The sequence below is a fragment of the Gymnoscopelus braueri genome, assembly GCF_963280865.1.
Source record: "Gymnoscopelus braueri genome assembly, chromosome: 23".
NCBI lineage: Eukaryota > Metazoa > Chordata > Actinopteri > Myctophiformes > Myctophidae > Gymnoscopelus > Gymnoscopelus braueri.
The window spans coordinates 25,749,376-25,776,706 of record NC_137625.1 but is presented as its reverse complement, the minus strand read 5'-3'; the positions used below and the strand labels follow the sequence as shown (position 1 = coordinate 25,776,706).

Genomic DNA, 27,331 nt, shown 5'->3' with positions numbered 1-27,331 from the left:
GCTTACGGGTACAAATGGCCGCCGAGGTTATTTTTATGCACGGAAACTTGTTTTGTTGAACAATCTCATAAAAAGTATCAATCACTGTCACACTAAAGTCTAGTCCCATAAAATAGTCTCCCCCTCGTCTGAAGGAATAATTCCACTGACAGCACAAAGTCTGTAATAATAACACAATGCTTATTTGGGGTTGTCGGTATTGCATGTTTCCCAGCAGTAGGGTAGCTAGTGTCCGGATATTGTAATGAACTGTGAAGATGACAGATGTGTTTTTGTCAAAAGTGAATCAATGAAGCAAAAACCAAAGCATACTTTCCAGTCTTGCTGTGTGGCAGGTCTGTATATTTTCTTTCCCCCTGGATCTCAGTGAGTCCATCCACACGTACAGTATTTGTTCCTGACTCTAGATGCATCAGGCCTTAGGAACGGTGGTGGATGTGGTCTCCTCTCTGATAGAAGCAGTGTTGCCAGATTTTGTGAGAGTAATAAGCAACCAGGTCTAGGAAAACGAGCCCAAAAGAAGCGACTAGGCACTTCTATTTGAAAATAGGCGTTCTACAAACTCACAAGCTTGTAGATCGGCTATTTTCAAAACTTATTGAGAAAAAAAAGGGGAATATTTGGAATATTTTTTAAATATTCTTTTAACAACACAAATCTGGTACGGGGCTCCCTGGCACAATTTTTTTTCAGATGGGGGTTATGGACAAAAGTAATTTGGGGGTCCATGACATGAAAATATTTGAGAACCACTGGTTTAAATAATAATAAAAAATTGAAAACAAGCCCAAGGAAGCAACTACACTTTAGAAACAAGCCCAAAAAAAACGCAACCCGCAACTACCAATATTTACAAGCAATATTCACTTTACAGAAAAACAAGCCCAAAGTCACTTATAATAAGCGGAAATGGCAACACTGCAGAGAAGCGTTGGCGTGCGCACTGGCATCGCCACGCTGGTGAGAATGCCTGGAAGAAACGTGTCCAGACAGACAGAGAACACAGACAAAGCCCTATCCTCCCAATAACCCCCTCCTTCTCTCAAACCCTGACAGACCGACGCCCACAGGGAAAAGGCCCTGTGCTAGTAGTAGTACAAGACAAGATAGTTTGTCTGCCACTCGGTATTCTCAGACACTCGCTAGATTTGGGATCTTTGTACTGGTCAAGTCACACGTACTGGACACTTGAGTCATAGTATGTCTCTTACTGAACTCTGACATCTTTGGTTCATCCTCTAAGGCTGTCCATTCATCTCAGTTCACTGATGTACTAGTAATACTGTATGCATTAAAGGTGGGAATAAGAATGAACAGAGGCATTTGGTGCATGCTGCATCATACGTGGGCAACTGGTTCATAAAGTTAACATAAGTATAACTAAATGCATTTGAAATAAATAAAACAATTATACTTTTCAGGATTCCAATTCAAAAATAGCAAAACAAAAATCAGGATTCCAATTCAAAAATAGCAAAAAATAGCAGATCTACAAGCTCAAAACGAGTCGCAGAGCTTGTAGATCGGCTATTTTTGCTACTTTTGTGTGACATAGAATGGCCCGACAGTATATCCGACAGTATATGCGACAGTATATGCAGGCCTCTGGAGTGAGTGTGGAAATATCAACCCGATCTCCAGAGATTACCGTAACATTGCACGGAACGAGTGCACTTCATTCCGTGGATAGCCGCCTCGAAACCCCCAAATTGCGTGCATATGTACGGCGCTCCCTTTGTGACAAAACCATTTCGGAGGCGCGCAGTCACAGGCGAACTGTCACCCCGTGAAGGACCACCGAGGGAGCTAAGGCGACCGAGTTGCCGTCCTGAACGGTATGACGTTCGCCTGTGCCTACTCAGCGCCGTTTGAGTTATGTACCGATAGGCACAGAATCGTAAATTTTGTTGTGGGGACTGCTCTGCTTCCGGGTTTTTCCGGGTTGCGACTGGTTACGCCCACCGTGGGACTCGCCGTACATATGCACGCAATTTCGGGGTTTCTAGGCGACTATCCACGGAATGAAGTGCACTCGTTCCGTGCAATGTTACGGTAATCTCTGGAGATCAGGCTGGGAAATATAGTGGGCCTCTCCATCATCAAAGTTGCTGTACATCAACCTTTCAGCTCAGAAGATCCTTTTGTGTGCTGTGGATTCTTTCCTTCTTGGGGTTACTTTGTATCGCTCACTTTTCTTCATAACGATATGATCAGAATTACATACCGTGCTGCAGCATTTGAAAGTCATTCATGAACTCAGTTTCGCTTCTATATTGCAGCGTTACATGGAGATGACTACAGTACACTTGATCTCGAAAGCGTGCTGGGTCAGGGTTTACGGTTTCGGAATCTCTCGGCAGAATCCGAAACTGACATCCTCGAGCAACATGACGGCTGCTAAGCACTGTTTTGAGAAAGTCCATCCGCAACAGCGTTAAGATGCTCAGCCCTGTCAACTGTCTGGGAAAGTGGGATAAAGCGATAGCAGCTGGTCCAGGGTTTTTTCCCTCTCCCACGCAGGTCTGAGCTTATAGCTCGGTGCATACCCTGGCGTGGTGCCCTCAGATTGAACACGTCTTGTTACTGTGTTTATACAGTACGTCTTGATTGCTTCACACCTGGTGCCTCTGCAAACTGTCATACCTCTAGCTTTTTAAGGCCGGTGGCGCGTGCTCTTCCAACAATCCGTGAATGCACAACAAAGAAGCATGCATGCATACCTCCATTATGTTTGTGTCTGTGAGCTTAATGGATCATTTCACTGCAAAAAAACAAAAACAAGGTGTGTGAGTGTTCTCTATGGCGGGTCCAAAGCACATTTTGTGCTTTCATTTAACTGCTTTCATCTAGCACTGGAACTGTTCAATTGTACAGAGATTTCTGGGTAACTAATTGTAGTAGTTTAAGGAAACAAGTGAGAATCCATGACAATATTGAGTGCATTGTGACGCATTCAGTTTACATTCAGTTGAGGGGATGAAACTCCGATTGAGGGGGGACTGTTATATAAATAGCCACATTACTGTACTGTCCACTGAGAGCGACTCTGAGAGCTTTTCTTTTTTTAACCCTTTAAGACCAGGAACGCATCTGTGTCATTTTAAGATTTCTTTGGCTTTATAAAAATAGCAGATATACAAGCTCGTCGCGCGGCACCGAGTGCCGCGCTACGAGCTTGTAGATCTGCTAATTTTTTTTTAAATTGTGAAAATGTGTGCAAATCTTTAGGTTGAATATATATATACTTTTTTAAAGCGAAAGTTTTTAACTCAAATCAATTTAAAAAAATTCACAAAAAAAACAACTCAAAATTGTACAAATGTCTTGTAAATTCTAAAAAAAAAAAGTATTTTTTTTACTTATGTTGCTCATTATTATCAATGGTTTTCAAACTTTTTGTGTCAAGGACCCCCAAAATAATATGTATTTGTCCTGCGAGACTGACAAAAGAGCTTTCCAAACTGGATAAGTCCCTCTTTTCGATTGCAGTCCCATTCACAATCGTATCAGGATATTTATCCAGGGGGCGTTTGAACACAAAGGGGCGTTTGAAGTCATCAGTTGATGTTTTCATTCACTTCAATTACACCAGCAATGAGAAATAGCACGTTTGTGCGGTCTGTCCGGGTTGTCAAAACCCATTCCAGATAGGCTGGCTAGCTGTGGTCTTCCACCCATGCTTCCCAGAACGTTGCTCTCTTTTTGCGTAATAAACCAACATTCTTCAGCCTCTACATCATGCTGCCTAAATGGAGCAGCTATAAGTTTAATGTCCACGAGAACTCTCTCACGTTACGAGATTCTGATTCTATACACATCATGTGCATCATGACAGAAACATTGCAAATCAATGAAGTCTGCAAAGGCAATAGTTATGTAATTTTTTGGCACTCTCAGCGCGAACGCAAACTTTTTCATGTCAAGGACCTCCAAATTGAGACTTATTAGCCCGCGGAGCCCCATTTGAAAAGATATGCCAGGGACCCCCATAAGAGAAGATTTTTTTTACGGTTCTAGCAGTGATTCTCAGCCATTTAAATTTCAAGGACCCCCAGTTTGACATGCATTAAGGCTACGGACCCCCATTTAATGGCATTTCTATCTCTTGGACCCCAATTTATATTGTAAAATCTATGTTACACTCACAGAGTTACAGACCCATAAGGGTCCATTTGGTGCCTAATCTATCATTTAGCTGGGGACCCCCTGGTACTCCCTCAAGGACCCCTAGGGGTCCCCGGACCCCACTTTGAGAACCAATGATGTAATGTCTATCACCCATATGGTTATATTGCCCTTTTAGCTTTTACTTCATACTCGGTTTCCCACCACCCGAATGTGAAGTGAAAGCAAAATGTCGAGTGAATATGGTCAAATAACGTGTTGTTTTTGCTCTCTTCCAGGTGACAACGACAACACCGTCCTTCCCTGTGGTAGTCAAGATGGGTCATGCTCACGCCGGATTGGGCAAGGTACATTTATGCAGACATAACCACCAAAAGTACACAAACAGTCACACCTGCACTCACACATCCCCGATAAGGTCTGAGTACGCTCCACTCCAGTACAGGTCTAGTCTTGATTTATCGCAAGAAGAACAGCCTCCCTTATCTCCTCCTTGTGTACGATCTCCCAGCCTGCCACATGGCAGGGCCATCGGTAAGCAAACTTAGATAGAAGAGACAAATCTCTAAAGGCGGAGCTGAATTGTAGATAGACATTCTTATATGTGATAAACTTAGATTCTATTCTCCCCCCACTCTCTTTTGTCTCCCTCTCTGTCACACACACACACACACACACGCACACACACACACACACCAGTGTTGATTTTGACAGCACATTTTTTATTTAGTTTTAGTCATAGTGTTTTGAATAAAATTCCATTTAGTTTTAGTCATATTTTAGTCATCTAAAATGTTTTCGTTTTAGTCTAATTTTTTCGACTAAATGTCACAAGTAAGACGCGCGAACGCGGGAAGCGAACGCAAAAAAAATAAAATAAATATGACAAAAAAATATTTTAAAAAAAGTAACCAAAAAAAAAATACAAAAAAATACAAAAAAAATCTGCGTTAAAAGGAGCATCTTAGAAAAATACAAATTCACAAAAAAATAACTTTGAATGTTTTTGAACAATTCAACAAAGTGTTTGAAGTGCCTGTTTCACCCACTTCCGGGGGGCGGAGCCAAAATCCGAGCCCGAAGTATTTGTTCGTAGACCCCCACTTAGGGGGGGTAGAAAAAGTTTCGGAGCGATTCGGGCACTTTTCATTTAACATGGGGTTTCAATGGGGAGTTTTTAGGAGCCTTCTCCGGGGCGTGGCTTCCGGGGGAAGGGGCGGGCTTAAACGCAACCTTAACAGGTGTGTTCAGTTTTCAAAGACCTTTCATTTGATGTATGGTACGTCTAAATTGGACATTTACTTATCTCAGAGGAGCTGCACGCAGGCAGTGCACACAGACACACAGAGACACAGAGACACAACCCGAGCACGGCACACACAGACAGAGACACAACCCGAGCACGGTTTCATAGTAAGCTCCACTTGCGCTGCGTTCGCAATAAGATTATAGTCGACTAAATCTACAGTTGATTTAGTCTACTATAATGTATTGTGGTGGTGCCTTGATGGCGCCGTAATGGCTGATTTTACACTTGGTTGCGCTCTGAAAATAGCCGATCTACAAGCTCACAACGCGTCGCAGCGCGACGTGTTGTGAGCTTGTAGATCGGCTATTTTCAGAGCGCAACACCCCGAGCGCAACCAAACATAAAATGACTTGTCTTTTAGTTCTACTGGATCTCTTCTCCACTCGTCCGTCCCTAACATTTTAGTCTAGTTTTTATGTGTCGTCTTAGTTTTAGTTACCATAGCTTAGTTTTTGTTTAGTTTTCGTCAGTCAAAAAAGGTAGTCGACAAACTTTTTCGTCATAAGTTTCAGTCGACGAAATCAACACTGACACACACACACACACACACACACACACACACACACAAACTACACAGGGGGAACCACTTCCTATACGAGCCCCTCCCCCCCCCTGTCTGTCTGGAGAGGGGCGGGGCTTCCTGTACAGGAGCCAGAAGTGCTATAGAGGTTCCCATATGGCTTGTTGGAGTGCTTGGCACGCCACTGTAGAAACGAGACCTTATTTAACCCTTCTGACCTCACTGAGCACACTGAGAGAACAGACAAGATACTGGACGTAGGCCAGTCCTGTTTAGTTTCCCCTTTAACCCTTTAAGACCGGGAACACGTCTCTGTGTTCATTCTTAAGATTTCTTTGGGCTATTCAAAAATAGCAGATCTACAAGCTCATAGCGCGGCACCGAGTGCCGCGCTACGAGCTTGTAGATCTGCTATTTTTTTTTAATCGTGAAACTTTGTGCAAATCATTGAATAAATATATATATATTTTTTTAAAGCAAACATTTTTAACTAAAAATGTTTTGCTTCTAGGGGGTCCCTGGAACAAAATATTTTGAGATGGGGGTCCGCGGCCAAATACATATAATTTTGGGGGTCCTCGACATGAAAAAAGTTTGAGAACCACTGCAACCTCGTACGTTTTTTCCAAAAAAAACTGTTCGGATTTAGAAGACATTTGCAGAAAATGTTCGCTTTAAAAAAAGATATATATTTAGATTTTTTGAAAAATAGCAGATCTACAAGCTCATAGCGTGGCACTCGGTGCCGCGCTATGAGCTTGTATATCTGCTTATCTGGATTTTTGAATAGCCAAAGAAATCTAAAAATGACACACAGCTGCGTTCCCGGTCTCTTACAGCAATGATTCTCGGCCCTTTTTTTTTTATTTCAAGGACCCGGCCCAGTTTGGTATACAGGCAGCAGGCCACAGACTCTCATTTGATATGAGTTTTTTTTTTAATCTCTGGGACCCCAATCTGCACTGTAAAATCCGTTGCTGGTGCCTTTACTGTTTGGCATACTGTACTGACAGTGTCCAGCTGTCCACTGTATGAAATGTAATGTTTCTTGTTTACTCGTCATCACACCATCTCTCTCTCCTGTTAGAGTTATTCCCTGGCTACCTTTGCACAGAGGAGTAGTGAGAATGGTCCTATCAGAAACGGGAAGGAACCTCCCCCATACTCACTCATCTCCACTGTTAACAAACATAAAAGACCAAGAGAGAGAGAGAAAAAACAATAGCGAAGATCAATGAAAGGGAGAGAGAGAGAAAGTAGAATGGAGAAAAGGCAGAGGGAGGGAGAGAGCGAGGGAGGGAGGGAGACACAAAGGGAGGAAGTTAAATGGAAAATTCTCATCATTGTAAAATAACATGAGGAAGCTCTGGTTCTTGCTCCTTAAGGGTTAAAAGTGTTGTAAAAGTCTGGCTTTCAACGAGGGACTTTAAAGGAAGCACTTCATAGGGGAAAGACAGTTTTGTTCTACTGGACCTGCAAGCACACCTGCCAAATATAACCGTCTTTCACAAAAGCTATACAGCATAAACGTTTTGGCTAGATTGTACTCAAATTATTTAGTTCAGTAACTTGTTTCGTCACTATATCTGAGTTTTGGCCAAACCATAGTCTGACAGACGGCGTGAAGCATTGTGGTCCGCTAGCTTACAGTAGGTGTAGGCAAATCCTTTAAGTGAAAAGGAGCCTTGCCTCTGTGGTTCAGAAGGTAGAACCCCACAGCTTGAAGCTGAGCCAGAGAGGAGAGCGCCGCCAAACCATGGTGTAAAATATGTGAATCCATCCAGAGAATTACGCAAACCATTTGGGTAAATAAAGCAACGCGTAACGGTGCAAACAGAAACCAGAAGGTTAAGTGAGGCAAGGTGAAACACAGCGTCCATGTGGAAAAGCCATGTCACACATGGTGAGTGTCCAGCCTCGGTGACATGCCAGCTAAAATGAGGTGGTGCCTGTTTTGACGCATATGTCTTCAGCAGGAAACTGTGCAGCTCTACAAAACAAACCCCGTAATGGACACAATGTTCTGAACAGATCTTAATTCAGCACGTTGACTGAAACGGTTTGAAAAGTAACCTTTTATTAAGGCAGCCTCGGGGAGAATGGTTTCTGGCGTGAGAACGCTGACTGTGTATTTACTCTACACTATGTGTGTAAGCTAATTACAGCATTTAGGTTAAGCTAATATGGGGTTTGCAAGCTGGTTTATGTAAGAGGGCAAATGCTAAAAGTCTTGATGGGGCCTTGTGTAAGAAATGTAAGTTCTATATATTCCTCATCGTCTCCATTTCATTCTGTAAGACACTGGTTCTCAACGTGGCGTCCGGGTACCCCATGGGGTCCTCGATGAGTTATTATGGGTCTGTAACTCCCAGAGTGTACACATGGAACCAAATGGACCTGTATCTGTCCATGTAGGCACTTTTGAAGGTTCTAAAATCTTCAAAACTCAAAAGGTGATGTTTTTCCAGAACGGTACAGTGATGATATGAGTTGGGTTTCTTATCAAACACCTTTTCATGGCTCTCTTAAACAGTTGGCAGGTAGACCTGGCAGGTGTATATGTCACAGGGAGATTGGAGAACCAGGGAGATTGAAGACAGAGCGCTCGTTTTTAGGCACAGGGCTTCGGGCGAGGCGGGGCTTTGATGCGACGCGGACCTGTCTTTTGTTGTTCCCCCCCACGTAGCAACCAGGAAGCTACGCTAGGGAAACGCTGAACACGCGTTCACACGCACACGTGATAATAGTTATTGTTTTACAATGGACAATAGTTATTGTCCATGACGGAGGCGCGCCGACTCAGCAGAGCTTGAGGCCGAGGAGGCGCGCCCTCGCGCGTCCAGGCGCGAGTGCCCGCGCTGACCGGCCGATGCTCTGCTAGTCGAATCAGCGCCGTCCGAGTTGTGAACCGATAGGGACAGAATAGTTCTTTTCATGGATCTGTGTGTGTGTGTGTGTGTGTGTGTGTGTGTGTGTGTGTGTGTGTGTCAGGGAGAAACTAAAACAAAAGCCAGAACACAATAAAAGTATCTTAACAGTCCTGCTTTCAATAAACCAAATTGAAAGCATGAGTGCGTGCGCGCGTGTGTGTGTGTGTGCGTGTGGTCGCGGCCATATATGTGTGTGCACTTTAGTTGGGAAGCCTGGCTCGTGGCTCCCTCTAGTGTTGTTTCTAAATTGAAAGCATGAGCGCGTGTGCGTGCGCGTATGTGTGTGTGTGTGTGTGTGTGTGTGTGTGTGGTCGCGGCCATATATGTGTGTGCACTTTAGTTGGGAAGCCTGGCTCGTGGCTCCCTCTAGTGTTGTTTCTACAGAATTGCTTGGGGGGCGGTGAAAACGAGTGCTCCTTCTCCAATTTCCCTGGTTCTCCAATTTCCCTGTAACATATATGCTCCTCACTTATTGGTGAAAGGGGAGGAGTTCCGGTGGAAAGCTATCAGTTACCATGGCAGCAAAGTCACGGAGAGGAGTATGTGTGGGGTCGTGAACGGTTATCACGGCAGATAGGTCGAGGGAGGATTTGTTGTCATGTGAGTAGGAGGAGCTTATTTCGGTTACCATGGCGATTGATCACGGAGCTTTACCTGGAGGAGTGATCCAGGAACAGAGAATGGAGCATGGGAGTAGAGTGAGGGGAAAGCAGGGAGAAGAACAATCTCATTGCTTTGAAGGCGTAGTCTTCCCCCTGAACATACGTTGTGCCAACGCCATTTCAAACACAATGAGGGATTATCAAAGGCTAAAGTAAAGTTCAAAAGGCAGTTGCCATAAAATATTCCGCTGTCTGACGCAGGACTGTCGAGAACACACAGCCACTGCTAAGGCGTCGTAATGGCTGATTTTACACTTGGCTGCATGCTGAAAATAGCCGATCTACAAGCTCACAACGCGTCGCAGCGCGCCGCGTTGTGAGCGTGTAGATCGGCTATTTTCGGCTTGTCTTTTAGTTCTACTGGATCTCTTCTCCACTCGTCCCTCACTAACATTTTAGTCTAGTTTTTATTTGTCGACAAAATTGTCAATATATTTAGTCTTAGTTTTAGTCGTCGTAGCTTCGTTTTCATTTAGTTTTCGTCAGTGAAAAAAGGTAGTCGACGAACATTTTACGTCATAGTTTTAGTCGACGAAATCAACACTGCAACAAAGTATACGGTATAGGGTTTAAGTGTTTACATTTGGTGCCGTCAGATCAATTGAGGACACAGCGTGTTGATAGTTTGCCCCAGCTAAGGCTGAGAATGGAAACGGGACCACAGGGCCATCGATAGGAGTATGCCGCAGCCCGCAGACTGGGTTGTATAAGGTTGCACTTAGTCTAGTCTTCTATATAAAACAAGACCAGGAGACCTGGTTCTGCCAGACCCAGAAGGAACAAATTCCTAGTAGGCAACACACCTACAAACCACTTTATAAGTTAAAAGTATAAATAATTTTAGGCATTTTGTGTGTGTGTGTGCAGCATTTTGTGTATAGGGGTATTTGGTTGTAGATTTGTGTATAGGCTAGACCAGCCAAACCTTCCAGTCTGATTACATTCACCTGTCCCTTGTCAGTCAGTGCACAGAATATGGGCAGAAGGGCTTTGAATCCAGCATTTCATAAGTTTAGGTAATTTACTATGCTGCTTGTGTAGTAATAAACCTCTGAAATAAGTTATGTAGAACAACGTAATTGCCTAAAAGTAATCCAGCGGACAACAGCAATAAGTTTTAAATGAATTTAATGCAATCAACTACAAAAAAAAGCCATGTTACTGCTCTGTTGCCCCTGGTGGTTGAAATCTGAAGCGTTCCTGAATGGCTGGGGAGGAAAAGAGGGACAGACAGACCGACCGACCGACAGACAAAGCCTCCTGTAGGCCGACCCCCTGGGTCTGGCAAACATCACTCACATACACATGACACATACTCAGAAAAGTCACTCAGACAGACAGGAGAGGAGAAACACAGCGATGCACCTACTATGAGCGAGGTGCAAGGTATAAGACCTGGCTACTGTAGAGTTTTTAGCCATTCACATAGCGTGTTAATATTTTGTCGTTACGTAACATTCTACCAGCTTGTCTGTCTACTAACACATCCTAGTAATCACATAACCCGAGAAGCATAACACGTGGTTCAAAGCGCGCAAAGATCCTGAAAATGTTTCCATCCGGGCGGCCTCTCATTATCCTGTCTGTGCTTAACCCTTTAAGGCCGGGAAGGGAACGCATGTGTGTCATTTTAAGATTTCTTTGGCTATTCAAAAGTAGCAGATCTACAAGCTCATAGCGCGGCACCGAGTGCCACGCTATGAGCTTGTAGATCTGCTATTTTTAGAAAAATCGTGAAAATTTGTGCAAATCTTTTATATACATTTTTAACTCAAATCTTTGCTTCTGGGGGGGTCCCTAGAACAAAATATTTTTAGATGGGAGGGGGTCCGCGGACAAATACACATTATTTTGGGGGTCCTTGACATGAAAAAAGTTTGAAAACCATTGATAATATAGCAACATAAGTAAAAAAAAAATAGTTTTTAAATGTAGGAAAAAATAACTGTTAGGATTTAGAAGACATTTGTAAAAAGATATATATTCAAACTAAATATTTGCACACATTTTCACGATTTTTCAAAAAAAATAGCAGATCTACAAGCTCGTAGCGCGGCACTCGGTGCCGCGCTACGAGCTTGTATATCTGCTATTTTTATATAGCCAAAGAAATCTAAAAATGACCCACAGAGATGCGTTCCCGGTCTTAATGGGTTAAGTGTCAAATTCCTGTGGGATTCTAACCCGCAACTGCGCGGGGCTTTCACCGGCGCGCTCTGTGTAATTTTTCCGAGCACTAACTAACGAGCGGCGTCTTCCTGGCAGATCAAAGTGGAAAGCCAACAGGACTTCCAGGACATCACCAGTGTAGTGGCGTTGGCGGGGACCTACGCCACCTCGGAGCCTTTTGTCCAGTCCAAGTACGACATCCGCATCCAGAAGATCGGCAGCAATTACAAGGCTTACATGTAAGGCTTTTCAGGCTCTACTATCTTCTGCACGTATCCCCACGTTTTACATTCAAACCTAGCATGCGGAACACCTCATTGAAAACGTTACAGCAGAGAGAATAAACATGATAGAAATGGTGAGCTATAATTGTATGCATACAAAAACAGTACTGTCAAAATTGTTGTTGCAAAAAGTGACTTCTTTAGTTTGGTGTGATTTTAACCTTAACGAAACACATGTAAATGCTTGCCGTAGGGTAGAGAACACATTAAAGGTGCGATGACATTCATTTTCACTTTTTTTTTTTTTTTCATGTATTTTGGGGGGGTTTTATGACCTCAATTAGACCCCAAAAACCTGAACTTTGAACATTCAATGGATTTTCTGTGGTCTGGGGTTTTCTGAATAATTAAGCTGAAAAGTTATCTGTGATTGGCCCCTGGACTTTGATGTCACAGTCCATTAATCCTGCCTCCTCTCCGCCCCTCCCCCATCCATTCCTTTGGGGGGGGGGGGCAGAGCAGAGGCGATGATTGACAGTCAAAATCCCTCAACAGCGACACCCACAGCACAGGCAAATATTTATTTTTTCATTGCAGTTGAAAAGGCTTTAGAAATCAGAGAGAAAAAATCCTGCCATGAATCACTGGAGTGGATTTTTCAGTTAAAACTTTTAATACACGTTTGAAGGACCATGATAAATACTTTTAGTGTGTTGTAAAACTGAATGTCTTGAAATCTTTAAGGTCTCAGAATAGCCGTACCTGCACGGTGCATACCATATGAGGATGGTGAGATGCTAACAGCAGGCAATTGCCACACGACCCGAGGCTGCGTCCACAGAACTCCATACAGCGTAGTAGTCTCTACCCGAAAGCTCCACTAACCGCAACCTCACTGTCCATCAGCAACCCGCTTGTCCATGGCCACACCCTGCCATGGTATGCCTCTCTGTCCCCACTGTGGAAGAGAAGGCGCCAACACAGGCCTGTGGGAGCAGGAGGGTGGCCACAGTACTAAAAGGCTCCATCATCAGTTGATATGGCCTGTAACTGCGAACTGTACTGTAAAAGCCTTACTACACTTGTTGTAATAATCTGAGTTGTCACAAAGTGGCCATTAATAACCATAAACACCAAGTTTTAAGATAAAGACTTGATCTTATCAGTTTGTAAGACGAGACCAGTTCTCTCCAGCACTTTATTTGTAAGGGTACCTTGACATTTTAAGGCTTCCACCCACTTGACAACAAGAGGCTTGTGTTTGAAATTCATCAGACCATACGACGACAATTAACTTGTGAGTCAACACCCTCTCAGCTTTCATGTCACTCTGTCTAAACAAATTAACTGACTCCGAGTGCCACAAGCCTTATCTCATCTCGCCTCCGCATCCTCAGTCATGACAGCACCATTCCAAACGGAACATAATGGAGGTCGCGGATTGCAATCATCATCAGTGTAAAAGGCTAATGATAAGATCTCTCCGCCCCACCCCCCCAGGACATATTTCTATTCCACCGCAAAAACAATTGTTGAGGAGTGACTACATTTTCCTGGACCACAGTTTTACGTTTTTGGTTCGGGAGAATTAGCTGGATGCATCGCTGCATGCAGATTCATTTCCTGGATGATGTGACTTTGTTTATTTTCAGGAGAACGTCTATCTCCGGCAACTGGAAAGCCAACACAGGCTCCGCCATGCTAGAGCAGATTGCCATGACGGACAGGTGAGCTGAACATAATGTTATGAACATTCTGCGTTCCATTCAATGCTCTGTTTCTTTACTTGCTCGTATGAGAGAGTGTTACCATTATGTGGGATTGATAAAACATTTACAGTTAGTACTACTAGTACTACGTCTTGGTATTCCCAGAGTCAGAGCAATTCAAGACTTCAGTTTCAGATTTTTTTCCCCCTTCTAATTTAGAGTAGCCAATTATCTTTTAGCCCTTTTTCTCCCCAATTTAGTCGTTATGCCAATTAATTCCTCCCCACACACATTTCTGTGTTGTCACTGCTGTACCCTACGGACTCCCCTGCCAGGGAGGAGCCCCCACCAGGAGGACGTAGAGCCTTCGCCCTACTCCTCCCGCGCAACACTCCCCGCTGACAGGTGCCGCCCCAGCCCGTAGGAGTACGTGCAATGACTAATATCACCCTCCTCATCCGGCTTCTCTCCCCCGAATACGGGCCAATTGTGTTCGTGTAGAGACGCTCGAAAAGGCCGGTTGCACCACGGTGGATTTCGAACCCACAACCTCCGTGGTGGTGGTCAGGGACTTTACCACTGCGCCACCCAAACGCCTCGTTTCAGCATTTGTGGATTGTCACTGTGTTCCTCCAGGTACCGTGTGTGGGTGGACTCCTGCGCCGAGATGTTTGGCGGCCTGGATATCTGTGCTGTGAAGGCTGTTCACGGGAAGGATGGCAACGACTATATCATTGAGGTCAGTTCATCTTTTCTGCTCAACTCTGTCCATATAGAGATATCAGAGATGTGACACACCTGTGAGCGGCCCAGTGTAACCACAGTCTTATACTGATACCCACTGAGCAGTTGGGGGGTTAACCCATTAAAAAAAAAAAACATTAAAACCGGGAACCCATCTGTGTCATTTTAGATTATTTATATACTTTGGCCGCGCTACGAGCTTGTAGATCTGCTATTTTTGCAAAATCTTGAACAGTTGTGTTGAATACATATATTCAACATTTTTAACTCGAATCTTTGCTTCTGTGGGGTCCCTGGAATAACATATTTTGATGGGGATCGGCGGCCAAAAACATATCATTTTGGGGGGTCAAGAAGGGACAAGAAAAAGTTTGAGCACCACTGATATAGCAACAATAGTTTTTGTGGAAAGTTAAGACATTTGTTGAGAAATTTGACAGTTACAAATGTTCGCTTTAACACTTAAAGCCCTACACTGGCTGCCGATACCGGCCAGAGCTGGTTTTAAGGTGCACCTCATTCTTGTCATCATTCCCAAGTAGGCCGGTGCAGTTTATAACTGTAGTAACAGGTACCGCTCTGGGTACTCTGACGGGTACAGCGAGCACTCTGACAACAGGTATTGCACAACCACGTGGGGCATGCATTCCGCACACACGCGCACGCACACACACACACACACACACACACACACACACACACACACACATACACACACACACACACACCTCCACCCTCAGCAGAACAATTAATCATTAATGAATACTTAATTCCAAAACACTTGTTTTGTGTCATACATAGTTTTGGGAGTGAAAATATTTCACCAAGCCAGTCCCACTGTAGCTGTGTGACGCTGGTGACAATAACCCATGTGAGAGAGAGGGACTCGCAGTGACCCTGCCACCTCCTGATAACCTTGTCTGAGTTCCAACACAAGCTGTGTTTAGGTCTCTTTCAAGGCTCTGATATTCCAGCTGCATCCTTCCCTTAGCCCATCGGGCTGCCAGCTCTTGCCTTTCAACACAATCATGACTAAGAAAAGATGTTATCAACAGGAAGACGAGACTTAATCACAATATTGCTGATATCTAAATGCTGACATTTTTTGGAAGGGTGGTGCCAGGCACATGTTTACCATAGAGGTTGAATACTGGGAAAAATGCCAAGAGCTGCCATAGAGCCCCCCACGTGCATCCACTGAAATCTCAGAGCGAACTGTTTCCTACAGTATAATGTGATAAAAGTTCAGCAATCTCTCTCTCTCTTTAAAGTTCTGTCCGATTGATCCTTATGAGATGTGCTGCGGCAATTAGCCAGCATCTTGGAAGTCGTAAGCAATAGTACAGAAGGCCGGTGGTAGCTACGGCGGGGGATCAGCGGTGGCCTAAATGTTAGAGGAACGTGAAAGTGACCGGAAGGTTGGCGGTTCGATCCCCTGTACCCAATGAGAAAGATCTGGGTGGGGACGTGAGTGATCGTTGCGCGCTGTTGAAGTGATCTTGAACAAGGCACTTAACCCCTTCAATCTGGGAACGCATCTCTGTCATTTTAGATTTCTTTGGTTATTAAAAAATAGCAGATCTACAAGCTCATAGCCGCGCTATGAGCTTGTAGATCAGCAATTTTTTTTAAATCATCAAAATTTGTGCAAATCTTTGAATATATATTTCTTAAGGAACAGGTGTGTATGTTTTGCTGGGCTGGCTAGCAACATCTCTGATTCATCGGAGTACAGGAGCAGGAAGCTTCTTCACATCCAATCCTTTAACCTCAATGAAGCAATCCAACTATTAAGTCACCTGCCTTTTTGAGTCTGCGTATATCTGAACTAATAGCACCAATTGCCACCCAGTCAGTGTGTGGAACACAAGCCTGAGTGTTTCTCTGCTGCAGACGTTATCACGCCGTAACTCCTGACCGGGTTTATTTTGGACCGCTTTGCACTTAATGCCTTGCTTGGTGGGCTCTCTATATCTGTTACAAAGGAGAAGATAGAGACCATCCACCAGCTACTTCCTGTTGTTGCACTGAGCTCATGATGTCGTCTCCAGGCCAGGCTTGTAGACTCACATCATGCCCGCAGAGCTTATTGTACGTGCACACAAGCACACAGACACACATTCTATCCCTTAGCCCCCTCACACTCACACTTGCACACTGTTGAGTCATGTTGGGGAGTAATTTATCCTTTGTCCATTGTAAATTGGACAGTTTAGGTCGCGCACACACAGACACACACACACACACTACACTCATGTTAGCACTGATAGACGCACCAGGCAAAAACTGATATATTGTTGGCTGTTATTAACACACACGCACGCATGCACGCACACACGCGCGTGCACACACACACACACACACACACACACATGCACACACACAAGATGCAGACATCCTGAGAAGGGCCTCATCCTGACTAGGATGACATCACCAGCTGGTATCAGTACCTAGAAACCTTTCACTTTTGCTCTCAGTGCCAGATGACTCTGTGGGTTTCCTCTAGACCGGCCAGCATTATATCTTCCATCTCAGTAGAATGGCAGTCAAGGCAAAACGCCTTACGCCTAATTTATCATTCTTTGTACACATATAATACACTTGAAGACAATATGTCCTTTTCACCTGAAAACACATTGACTATACGCGTCGACAGCGTCATACAGTGAATTCCTTAGGGGTTGAAATGGGTGGAGGTGGAGTGAACTGGAGGGAATCGGAGTGGGCCATTAAACGACCTTTTGCGCTCAACGATTTTTAAATAATTTACTCAAGAGAGAAACGGTTGGTTTAGGTTAACGGGAGACAAGTTATTTCCTGGCACTGAGTCCACAATCGCCGTTTTCATTTTCAGAAGGGCGATCCCTGGCCCAGGCGATCCCTCCCCATTGTGCATTGTGCGTTTCCTCCCCTCGTTTGCTAACGGGCCATTTTCAGAGCTCTGTGTCCATGTCCATATTTAGCCCGAGAACAAGACATCCCAATCCTTTGCCGGGCGTAGGTCACCGATTGTTGGAACAAATAAGGGCTCCTTTTTTTGACAACTGTCAGTATCTCAGGAAATCACCACAGGCTCTCCAGGGACGCGGTGACGCAGAGCTGTCCCTGTTTGGACAGTCTGTGGGCGGGGAGACGGGGACCCCGGTGACATAGTCATCTAAATATGTTCCATGACAGAGGAGCAATACTACTCCTCTTGTGGCCAATTTACACTTTGTGGTACAACCATGTCGCTCATAAAAGATACACGATTTTCAACCTCAAAATGTAAATTTGCCATACTCCTTTGCTCTCTTTTCTGTCTTCTCTCTCTCTCTCCCCCTTATCTCTTCCCTAACTATGTCTATCTTATTTTTTCTTATCTCTTATCTCCCTCTTCTCTCACTCTCTCCTCTTAATTCTCTTGCCCCCCGCCCACTCTCTCTCTCTCTCACTTTCTCTCTCTCTCGTATTCCCTCCCACCCCCCCTTCCACGCGATGGAATTTAATTACGGGCGACGGTGACATTGCAGTGTTGCATTGGGCCTCTCGCGGTGGGAACCTGTTTATGTTCCAGACAAGACGTTAGCCATGACACCTACTTTTAATGAAAACAAATGGGCTGTTTACGTTCACTTCATGTGGAATTCACTGCGGTTCATATTAACATGTAGCATGCCTGCAGCTTCACAGGCTCGGTTCGTTGCGTAGTGCAGCCAGATACACTATCCATGCACTCCTCCGAGTGGCTCATAGAAATCACAGAGCCAGAGGGATGAGGAACATGAATACCCTCTCTGCGAGCCAAGTTGTTTTTTCTTCCCCCGGGGGATTTTCTCATTCTCTTATGGCCCATCCCAGTACAGTGAGTGCAACCATAACTTTGAGTGAGAACCATTTAACGCATTGAGACCGGGAACGCATCTGTGTGTCATTTTTAGATTTCTTTGGGCTATTCAAAAATAGCAGATCTACAAGCTCATAGCGCGGCACCGAGTGCCGCGCTATGAGCTTGTAGATCTGCTATTTTTGAAAAATCGTGAAAGTTTGTGCAAATCTTTCAATATAAATATATTTAAAGCGAAACAAAATATTTGGAGATGGGGGTCCGCGGCCAAATACATATCATTTTGGGAGTCCTTGACATGAAAAAAGTTTGAGAACCACTGATATTACAGCAACAAAGTTTTTTCAACAAAAAAAAATAGGATTTAGAAGACATTTGTAGAATCCCGAGAAGCAAATATTTGAGTTAAAATGTTTGCTTTTGTAAAAATATATATCTTCAAAGATTTGCACACATTTTCACAATTGTTCAAAAATAGCAGATCTACAAGCCAAATAAATCTAAAAATGACACACCAGATGCGTTCCCGGTCTTAAAGGGTTAAATGTCGTGCTATGTGAACTTTCTCATGTGTCTGCATGCAGGCTATGCACGCTGTCCAGACGAGCACACACAAAAGGGAACACTGTGCAGCCCAATAAAAACGGAGCAAAACAACACCTCTGTTTTTGAATACAGGCAGCAAAGGGCGGGCGGGCGATGGCACAGCCCCGGCAGTCAGTCAGTCGTCTGCTGGATGACTCTATATCCTAATAAATCAGCAGGGTGGATCCGGGCTCTGGTTTGCCACCGCACTCCGTTTGAAGTGGAGGGGCTCTGGCGGGCATTGCGGGGTCGCTGTGCTGCCAGCCCTCCAAGAGCACTAGCAGCTCTGTGTCCCCTGTGGTAGATGACTCAATGGACCCACCGCGCCACACCCCACCTTACCGCCTAATGGGCCCAGCCATCTGTAACTCCCTCTAGCCCATTCTGACCGGGAACGCATCTGTGTGTCATCTTAAGGGCTATTTCTTTGAGCTATTCAACAAAATAGCAGATGTGCAAGCTCATAGCGCGGCACCGAATGTGTGCAAATCTTTGATGTTTTTAAAGCAAACATTTGTAACTTAAATCTTTGCTTCTGGGGGGATTCTACTAATGTCTTTTAAATCCTACAGTTTTTTGAAAAACGCATGTTTCTATATCAGTGGTTCTCAAACTTTTTCATGTCAAGGACCCCCAAAATGATATATATTTGGCCGCGGACCCCCATCTCAAAATATTTTGTAATAGGGACCCCCCCAGAAGCAAAGATTTGAGTCAAACATTTTCCCTTTAAAAATATACATATTCAAATATTTGCACACATTTTCACGATTTTTCAAAAATAGCAGATCTACAAGCTCATAGCGCGGCACTCGGTGCCGCGCTATGAGCTTGTATATCTGCTATTTTTGAATAGCCAAAGTGTAAAATAATGGTTTTTAGCTCAAATCAAAATCAAAAAAGTGACACAGATGCCTTCCGGGTCTTAATGGGCTAGGGCAGTGACAGCAGCAGGGCATTCCCCCTATGCTGCCTCCGCCGTGCTGCCTTAGTGTGTGTGTGTGTGTGTACGTACGCTGTGTGCAAAGCAGCACGTGCATGACGGCCTGAGCTCCCTGTGTTTACAGCCTGTGGCCTGGATGCGTGCAACAGCCTGATCCAACCACTCGGCGGATCGTCAGGCTGCTGGCTGCCAACGCCACCAGCGGCAGGCAGCAGCCACACTTCTCATTTGTTTTGGTTCTGCGTTGGCACACTGCCCTCTTGTTTTGGATGGGGACGGGCACGGCGTCTAGAGGAGCCCCATGTGTTCTGTGTTTTTTTTGTTGTTGTCAGCACACACGTGTATGTGCATGTGAGCAGTGGTGGTACTTAATTACTTTACTTAAGTAAAAGTTTGAGGTATTTGTACTTGAGTATTTCCAATTTACAATACTTTTACTTCTACTCCACTACATCTCAGAGGCAAATATTGTACTTTTACTCCACTACAATTATTTGCAAACTTTGGTTACTAGTTACTTTTCAAATACGAATGATGATATTATGAAACAAACATTAACCACTTTAGCCCTATTTCATACATAGGCTATTTGAAAATAGCCGATCTACAAGCTCACGACGCGTCGCATCTGTGAGCTTGTAGATCTGCTATTTTCAAACATTTTAGTACTTTTACTTTTGGTACTTTTTAATTTTGATGCCAATACTTTTGTACTTTTACTCAAGTCAATTTTGAATTCTGGACTTTTACTTGTGACCGAGTATTTCTATATTGCAGTATTGGTACTTTTACCTGAGTAAAGAATTTGAGTACTTTTTCCACCACTGTGCATGTGAGGCAGGAGCGTTGGGAACGTTTTCTCGTTTGTGTTAATTAATCATTTGTTTCGGCATTGAATGCAGTTCCATGTCCTTCCAAAGTTAAGCATAGGGTAACATAATATTTATACGGGGATGACCAGAGCAGTCATTGTAGTGTTAACCCTGTCCATCAATTAGCCATGGCTGTGTAGCATACGCTCTCTGAACTCACAGCTCAGCCATTATGCATCGCTTCCCATGTTATCTAAAGGTGATCTCATGTAAACAGTAACATGACTCATTGTTTATGTTTTTTTTTACCCCTCATCCTGATCTCAATGGGCTTAATCTCGGTTGTGATAAATTGTACAAGATTGCCACCTAGTGGCAACACTGTATATTGTTCTCAGATGTACACGAAGGGCACAGAAAACCTGTAACTTTATTAGAAGTTTGCAGAAAAAAGCACATGAAGGTACAGTTCAATACAAGGTCAGCTAATAGGAATAAAAAAAAAGAAAGAAAGCCTTTGGCTTGTTTCCATTGGGGTCTTTTGTACTCAATTCATAGTGACATTAAATGGCAGACAGACTATGCAGAACATCATTAAACAGTTATGGGAAAAATAAAAATATGAAATATATACAGTAAACAGTTCGGGGGGGGGGGGGGGGGTAGGGATTTACACTTCTTCGCGGCTTTTGGTGGGGCATTCCACATTTTTGTGGCATAGCATGGAGAACGAATTGAACCCGTTGTTTGTGCCAAATCTGGGTTGGACGTGATCAGTGGAGCTGCCTCTGGTGGTGTTGTGATCGTGGACTTCGTTTACGTTTTTTTGAAGTAAGTCACACACCAGTGCCCCCAGATTTGGGGAAATGCCCATCCTTGAAGCTGATTGGCCGTTGGTCATATTTGATTCCAGGTGATGGACAGCTCCATGCCTCTGATTGGCGAGCACGTGGAGGAGGACAGGCAGCTCATCATGGAGCTGGTCATCAACAAGATGGCCAAGGTTCTGCTGGGGATCGACACGCCTCAGCCTTCATCTATCAAGGTGACGACAGCACTTTAGACACCAAATACATGTCCTATCGTCAGTGGTGGAAAAAGTACTCCAATGTTTTACTCAAGTAAAAGTATCAATACTGCAATGTAGAAGTACTCTGTTACAAGTAAAAGGCCTGGGTTCAAAATGTTACTTGAGTAAAAGTACAAAAGTATTGGCATGAAAATATACTTAAAGTACCAAAAGTAAAAGTACTCAAATGTTTGAAAATAGCAGATCTACAAGCTCACAACGCGTCGCTTTGCGACGCGTTGTGAGCTTGTAGATCGGCTATTTTCAAATAGCCTATGTATAAAATAGGGCTAAAGTGATTAATGTATGTTTTTTAATATCATAATTTATATCTGAAAAGTAACTAGTAACTAATGTTTTCAAATAATTGTAGTGGATTAAAAGTACAATATTTGCCTCTGAGATGTAGTGGAGTAGAAGTAAAAGTATTGGAAATTGGAAATACTCAAGTAAAGAACAAATACCTTAAAATTGTACTTAAGTACAGTACTTTGGCAAATGTACTTACAGTAGTTACTTTCCACCACTGCCTATCGTTTTACTATAGGGCATATAGATAAATCAGAAGCTGATAAAAATCCACAGAAGCGTTGGAAAAAAGTGTTGAAACCTATAGGGATATTATGCTAACACATCATTGTCTTTCACCCTGGAATAGCCAACGACCACCCAGCCAAGACGGGCTCAAGGTAAGCAAAACGCTCATCTACTACAGATAGGACAACTTAGAGAGATAAAAAAAAGAATGGAAAAAGGATAAACAGTATTTCACTATTACTACATACCAGGGGTCTTCAACGTTTTCAGGCCAAGGACCCCCTAGCTGAGAGAGAGATGAAGCAGGGACCCCCTCTATATTGTATAAAATTGTGTTTCAGATTAAAGTTATTTTTGGGCGGTGTAGCTGCCCCTATAAGTGGGGTTGGGACACCTCATTAGCTGTACTGTGATTGGCTCATTAGTACACCCCTAGCTGTACTGTGATTGGCTGACTCTATTGGCTGACTGTATTCAGCACTGTGATTGGCTAGCGAGACACATGATGACATTAATAACCTATAAAAAGGATTATGCACTTCAAAAAATCCATTTTTTTTAAGAGAGCTTCCATCACTATGATGACCACTGTGATGACCACACCGCCCACTTCACACTGGGTGTGATTTTTATTTTACTTAGTCTGCTCTTTTTTTCCTCCACACCTTTTTGCCAAAAATAGCCGATCTACAAGCTCTCAACGCCTCGCAGTGCGAGGCGTTGAGAGCTTGTAGATCTGCTATTTTCGGCTAATGTTCCCCTCAGAAAAGGAATTCTAGGGTTCAAGTGGTTAATGTCAAAAAAACAAAATCCTATCGCACAAAGATTTGGCGGACCCCCTATAGTAGCTCTGAGGACCCTCTAGGGGTCCCGGACCCCCTGTTGAAGACCCCTGCTATATACTGTATATGATTGAGATAATATATCTCTTTGTTTTATGTTATTGTATTTTTTTTAATCTCATCTTCTGTGTGTCCATGTGTTGGTCAGGTGGACATCGGTCCACTTCGGCCTCTCCGTCTCAGTCGGCCCACGGTTCTCCTCAGAGAACTCGCTCAGCGAACACGTCTCCCAGCCAAGCCTTCCAGCCCGGCCCCATCCCGGCCTCCTCGGGGCCCGGCTCCCAGAAACAGTCCCCGCAGCTTAAGTGAGTCTCAATCACATCCATCTCACTTCTTCCTGACCCGCCTTTCGTCAGTGGTGGAAAAAGTACTCAAGTACTTAAGTAAAAGTATCAATACTGCAATGTAGAAACACTCTGTTACAAGTAAAAGTCCGGAGTCAAGTAAAAAGTCAAAGTTTACTTGAGTAAAAGTACAAAAGTATTGGTATCAAAATGTACTTAAAGTATCAAAAGTAGAAAGTGCTCATTATGCAGAAGGTCCCATTAATTTCACACGTTTTCAAATGTATAATCTTTTGGAAATAGCAGCTCTACAAGCTCTCAATGCGTCGCGTCGCGACGCATTGAGAGCTTGTAGATCTGCTATTTTCAAAAGGCCGAAATGTATATAGGACTGAAGTGGGTAATGTATGTTTTGTAATAATAATCAAAACTACAAAGTAACTACTAGTAACTAAAGTTTTAAAATAACCGTGTCATGTTTGCTTCAGATTCTTGCAGCTAGATGGAGACATTAGGTTGTATTTGGTCATATTTCCATCAACACATCTATTTGAGCACATTAACCCTGGCATCCCTATTTTGGGGAAGATTTTCAAAATCTGTCAAAGAAAAATTTAAACTTGGCTTTGTTTCCAAATTGTTGCTGCCATTTGAATTCAAAACATGTTGTGAGCTTATAGATCAGCTATCATCGCTATTTGTTGTATGAAGTATTTAGGGTTCAAGTGGCGAACATTAAGCGAAAATAGCCGATCTGCAAACTCACAACATGACACATTGTGAGCTTGTAGGTCACCTATTTTTGTCGAAGATATTTGGTGTAGAGGGAAAAAGGAGGGGGCCTAGTTTAGACCCCTGGGGGTCTTTAAGTGGTTAATGTCTGATCACAGACACAGTCCTATTGTTTTGAGGCAGTGTGTTGTGTATATGTATTACTGTATGTATCCCCAAACAGAGTAGATTTGTTTGCCAGCAGGTTCATTACTCTTCCGATCGGCGCTAGCTGGCTTGCTCACAACACATTCATCCGTTCCCCTCTTTTCATTCTCTGAGTTAAACAAACTTTGCTGTGAGGGTGCACACACATTCATGGGTGCACACACATTCATCACAGATGAACCCAGAACCCTGACCAAGTCACCATTACTGTCATTTACAGCAAATCTCAGTCGCTGACCAACACCTTCACTGAGACGCTGCGGGGGAACCCCACCGACGACGAGGCCAAGGCTGAGACCATCCGCAGCCTCCGGCAGTCCTTCGCAAGTCTTTTCTCTGACTAACACCCCCTCCTCTCCCCCTAATCCTTCCTCTCAGTCAGCCATCAGGCTCGTGATGAGTCCCGACACACCGGTTCCTGAGCACTCCTCCCTTCCCGCTCACCCACCCGCACACACCAGTGTTGATTTTGACGAAAAATTTTGATTTAGTTTTAGTCATATCTTAGTCATCTGAAATGTTTTAGTTTTTGTCTAGTTTTAGTCGACTAAATATCATAAGATTAAAGTCGACTAAATCTACAGTTGATTTAGTCGACTAAAATGTATTCCGGCGGTGCCTTGATGGCGTCGTAATGGCTGATTTTACACTTGGTTGCATGCTGAAAATAGCCGATCTACAAGGTCACAACGCGTCGCAGCGCGACGCGTTGTGACCTTGTAGATCTGCTATTTTCAGAACACCCAAGTGCAACCAAACATAAAATGACTTCTAGTTCTACTGGATCTCTTCTCCACTAGATCCCTCCCTAACATTTTAGTCTAGTTTTTATTTGTTGACAAAATGTTAAATATATTTAGTCTTAGTTTTAGTCATCATAGCTTTGTTTTTATTTAGTTTTTATTTCGTTTTCTTCAGTGAAAAAAGGTAGTCGACAAACATTTTTCGTCATAGTTTTAGTCGACGTAATCAACACTGCCACACACACACACACACACACACACACACACACACACACACACACCTTCTTCCTTATCACCGTCAGCTTCCTACTCCACATCCTTCTCCTTGTTTGTGAGTTTCAGTGGCGTTTCAGTTAATCCGCCAATCTGCTGTCCAATAACTGCAGTGACACAAACAACAACCATAGATATTCTTGCTCGTAGTGTTTGGTATACCGTCCGTAGGTCTTTTACATTTGTTTGTCTGATTGTCTTTACTTTCTTCTTCTTTTCTTCAACAAATTGACCTGTTGGCTTCCAAGATAATTTTGCAGATATCTATGGCAATACATTATAGGAAAACGTTTTTAGTGAGTTGTGATATACGGCTGAATGCTTACAGTTCACCAGCAATATTTGAGCATCTCGCCAGACGCCAGACACATTTCACAGAAATACTTTACTATCGCCAAAGTGACCCATATTGGCTTAACAACATAGATCCTTGTGAATCTAACCTAGGCTTAAAGGTTCTATGACATTCATTTTCACTTTTTTAAATTTTTATGTTTTTTGGGGGGGTTTTATGACCTCAATTAGACCCCAAAAAACTGAACTTTGAACATTGGGGTTTTCTGAATAATGAGCAGAGGCGATGATTGACAGACAAAATCCCTCAACAGCGACACCCGCAGGCAAAGAATTTTTTTTTCATTGCAGTTGAAAAGGCTTTAGAATGGAGTGGAATTTTCAATCAAAACTTTTAATACACGTTTGAAGGACCATGATAAATACTTTTAACGTGTTGTAAAACTGAATGTCATGAAACCTTTAACGTTACAAAAGTTATTTTGATTAATCAACCACATGAACCCTAGCGTCCGTATTCTGGGGGCGAACATTTGGTGAAAATAGCAGATCTACAAGCTCACAATGCAATGGGACACATTGTGAGCAGGTGGATCGGCAATTTTCTTTCTTTGGTGTAGAGGGAAAAAAGAGGGGGCCTAGTGTAGACCCCTGGGGGACTCCTGTCAATGAAGAATATAGGGTTGAAGTCGTTAACTCATTCAATCCGGGAACACATCTGTGTCATTTTAGATTTTAGCTATAACCATTATTTTATACTTTGGCTATTCAAAAATAGCAGATTTACGAGCTCATAGCGTGGCACCGAGTGCCACGCTATGAGATTGTAGATTTGCTATTTTGCTATTATATTGCTATTTATATTGCTGTTTTTTGAAAAATCTTGAAAATTTGTGCAAATCTTTGAATGTATATTTTTTAAAGCTAACATTTGTAGCTCAAATCTGTGCTTCTGGGGGTCCCTGGAACTAAATATTTTGAGATGGGGGTCGGCGGCCAAATACATATCATTTTGGGGGTCCTTGACAGGAAAAAGGTTGAGCACCACTGATAATAGCAACATATGTTTTTCAGAAACCCGTTAGGATTTAGAAGACATTTGTAGATGTGTTCCTGGATTGAATGGGTTAAGAAAGAAATGTCCCCCATATTGGGTCAAGATACATTAGCTACAGTATAAAGAACTAAAGCAACGTGTGAACTTGCAATTTCTCATGGTGCAAATGCTGTACTTGACAGTAATCGTCTTCCATTCACAGGCAGATCTCCCCCTTTCTCAATCTGTACTTATTTATTTATGCTTTGTAAATAACACCATGGACTTTTTTTTCTTTTCTTTTTTTTCTTCAAATTCGGGGCATTCATATTATTATTACTGCTGTGTATCTAAAAGGGCAGAAATATGGCATAATAGCTTAACACCTCAAAGTGCTGAACGTTGAACGTGAAAACGTTTTTTAACTCACATATTGAACATTATTCTCTTTGTTCTACTTTATTCCGTCCTCTGTATTTTCTCTAGCAAAAATGTATGTTTTTGGTTTATTCTGGAGCATTATCAATCTAATAATTAGTGAGTCATTACTGTAAACCCCTTTAGGGTGATGCCTGACTGACTATCCCGCATACTACTCAACTGCTTAAGAACAAAATGTATTGTTTGACACAAAATATTGATAAAAGAATTAACCTCTTAACATACAAGCTTAATTCTGGTTACAAGCTGCCATTAGCAATGTAAACAGAGGGAGAACAGTGGTCTGTCATGCAGAATATTGATTGACCAATCAGT

At 43.2% G+C, this 27,331-nt stretch overlaps 1 protein-coding gene across 3 annotated transcripts in view; it reads left to right on the top strand.

The window, feature by feature from the left end:
* The window catches only part of syn3 (synapsin III), a gene marked incomplete at its 5' end in the record, with an annotated part of 132,036 nt that extends 107,456 nt beyond the window's left edge, over positions 1-24,580 (top strand). Inside the window, 8 exons of one of the 3 annotated variants that reach the window (XM_080421784.1) lie at positions 4,404-4,472; positions 11,812-11,954; positions 13,592-13,666; positions 14,285-14,387; positions 21,472-21,603; positions 22,292-22,316; positions 23,155-23,311; positions 24,450-24,580. In XM_080421784.1, the coding sequence (XP_080277910.1) occupies positions 4,404-4,472; positions 11,812-11,954; positions 13,592-13,666; positions 14,285-14,387; positions 21,472-21,603; positions 22,292-22,316; positions 23,155-23,311; positions 24,450-24,573 (828 nt within the window). In that variant the 3' untranslated portion in view covers positions 24,574-24,580. Of the gene's footprint in view, positions 1-4,403; positions 4,473-11,811; positions 11,955-13,591; positions 13,667-14,284; positions 14,388-21,471; positions 21,604-22,285; positions 22,317-23,135; positions 23,312-24,449 lie in introns of all 3 variants that reach the window. The other 2 variants (XM_080421783.1, XM_080421785.1) reach the window with 2 other exon arrangements.
* Positions 24,581-27,331: the final 2,751 nt, after the last annotated feature.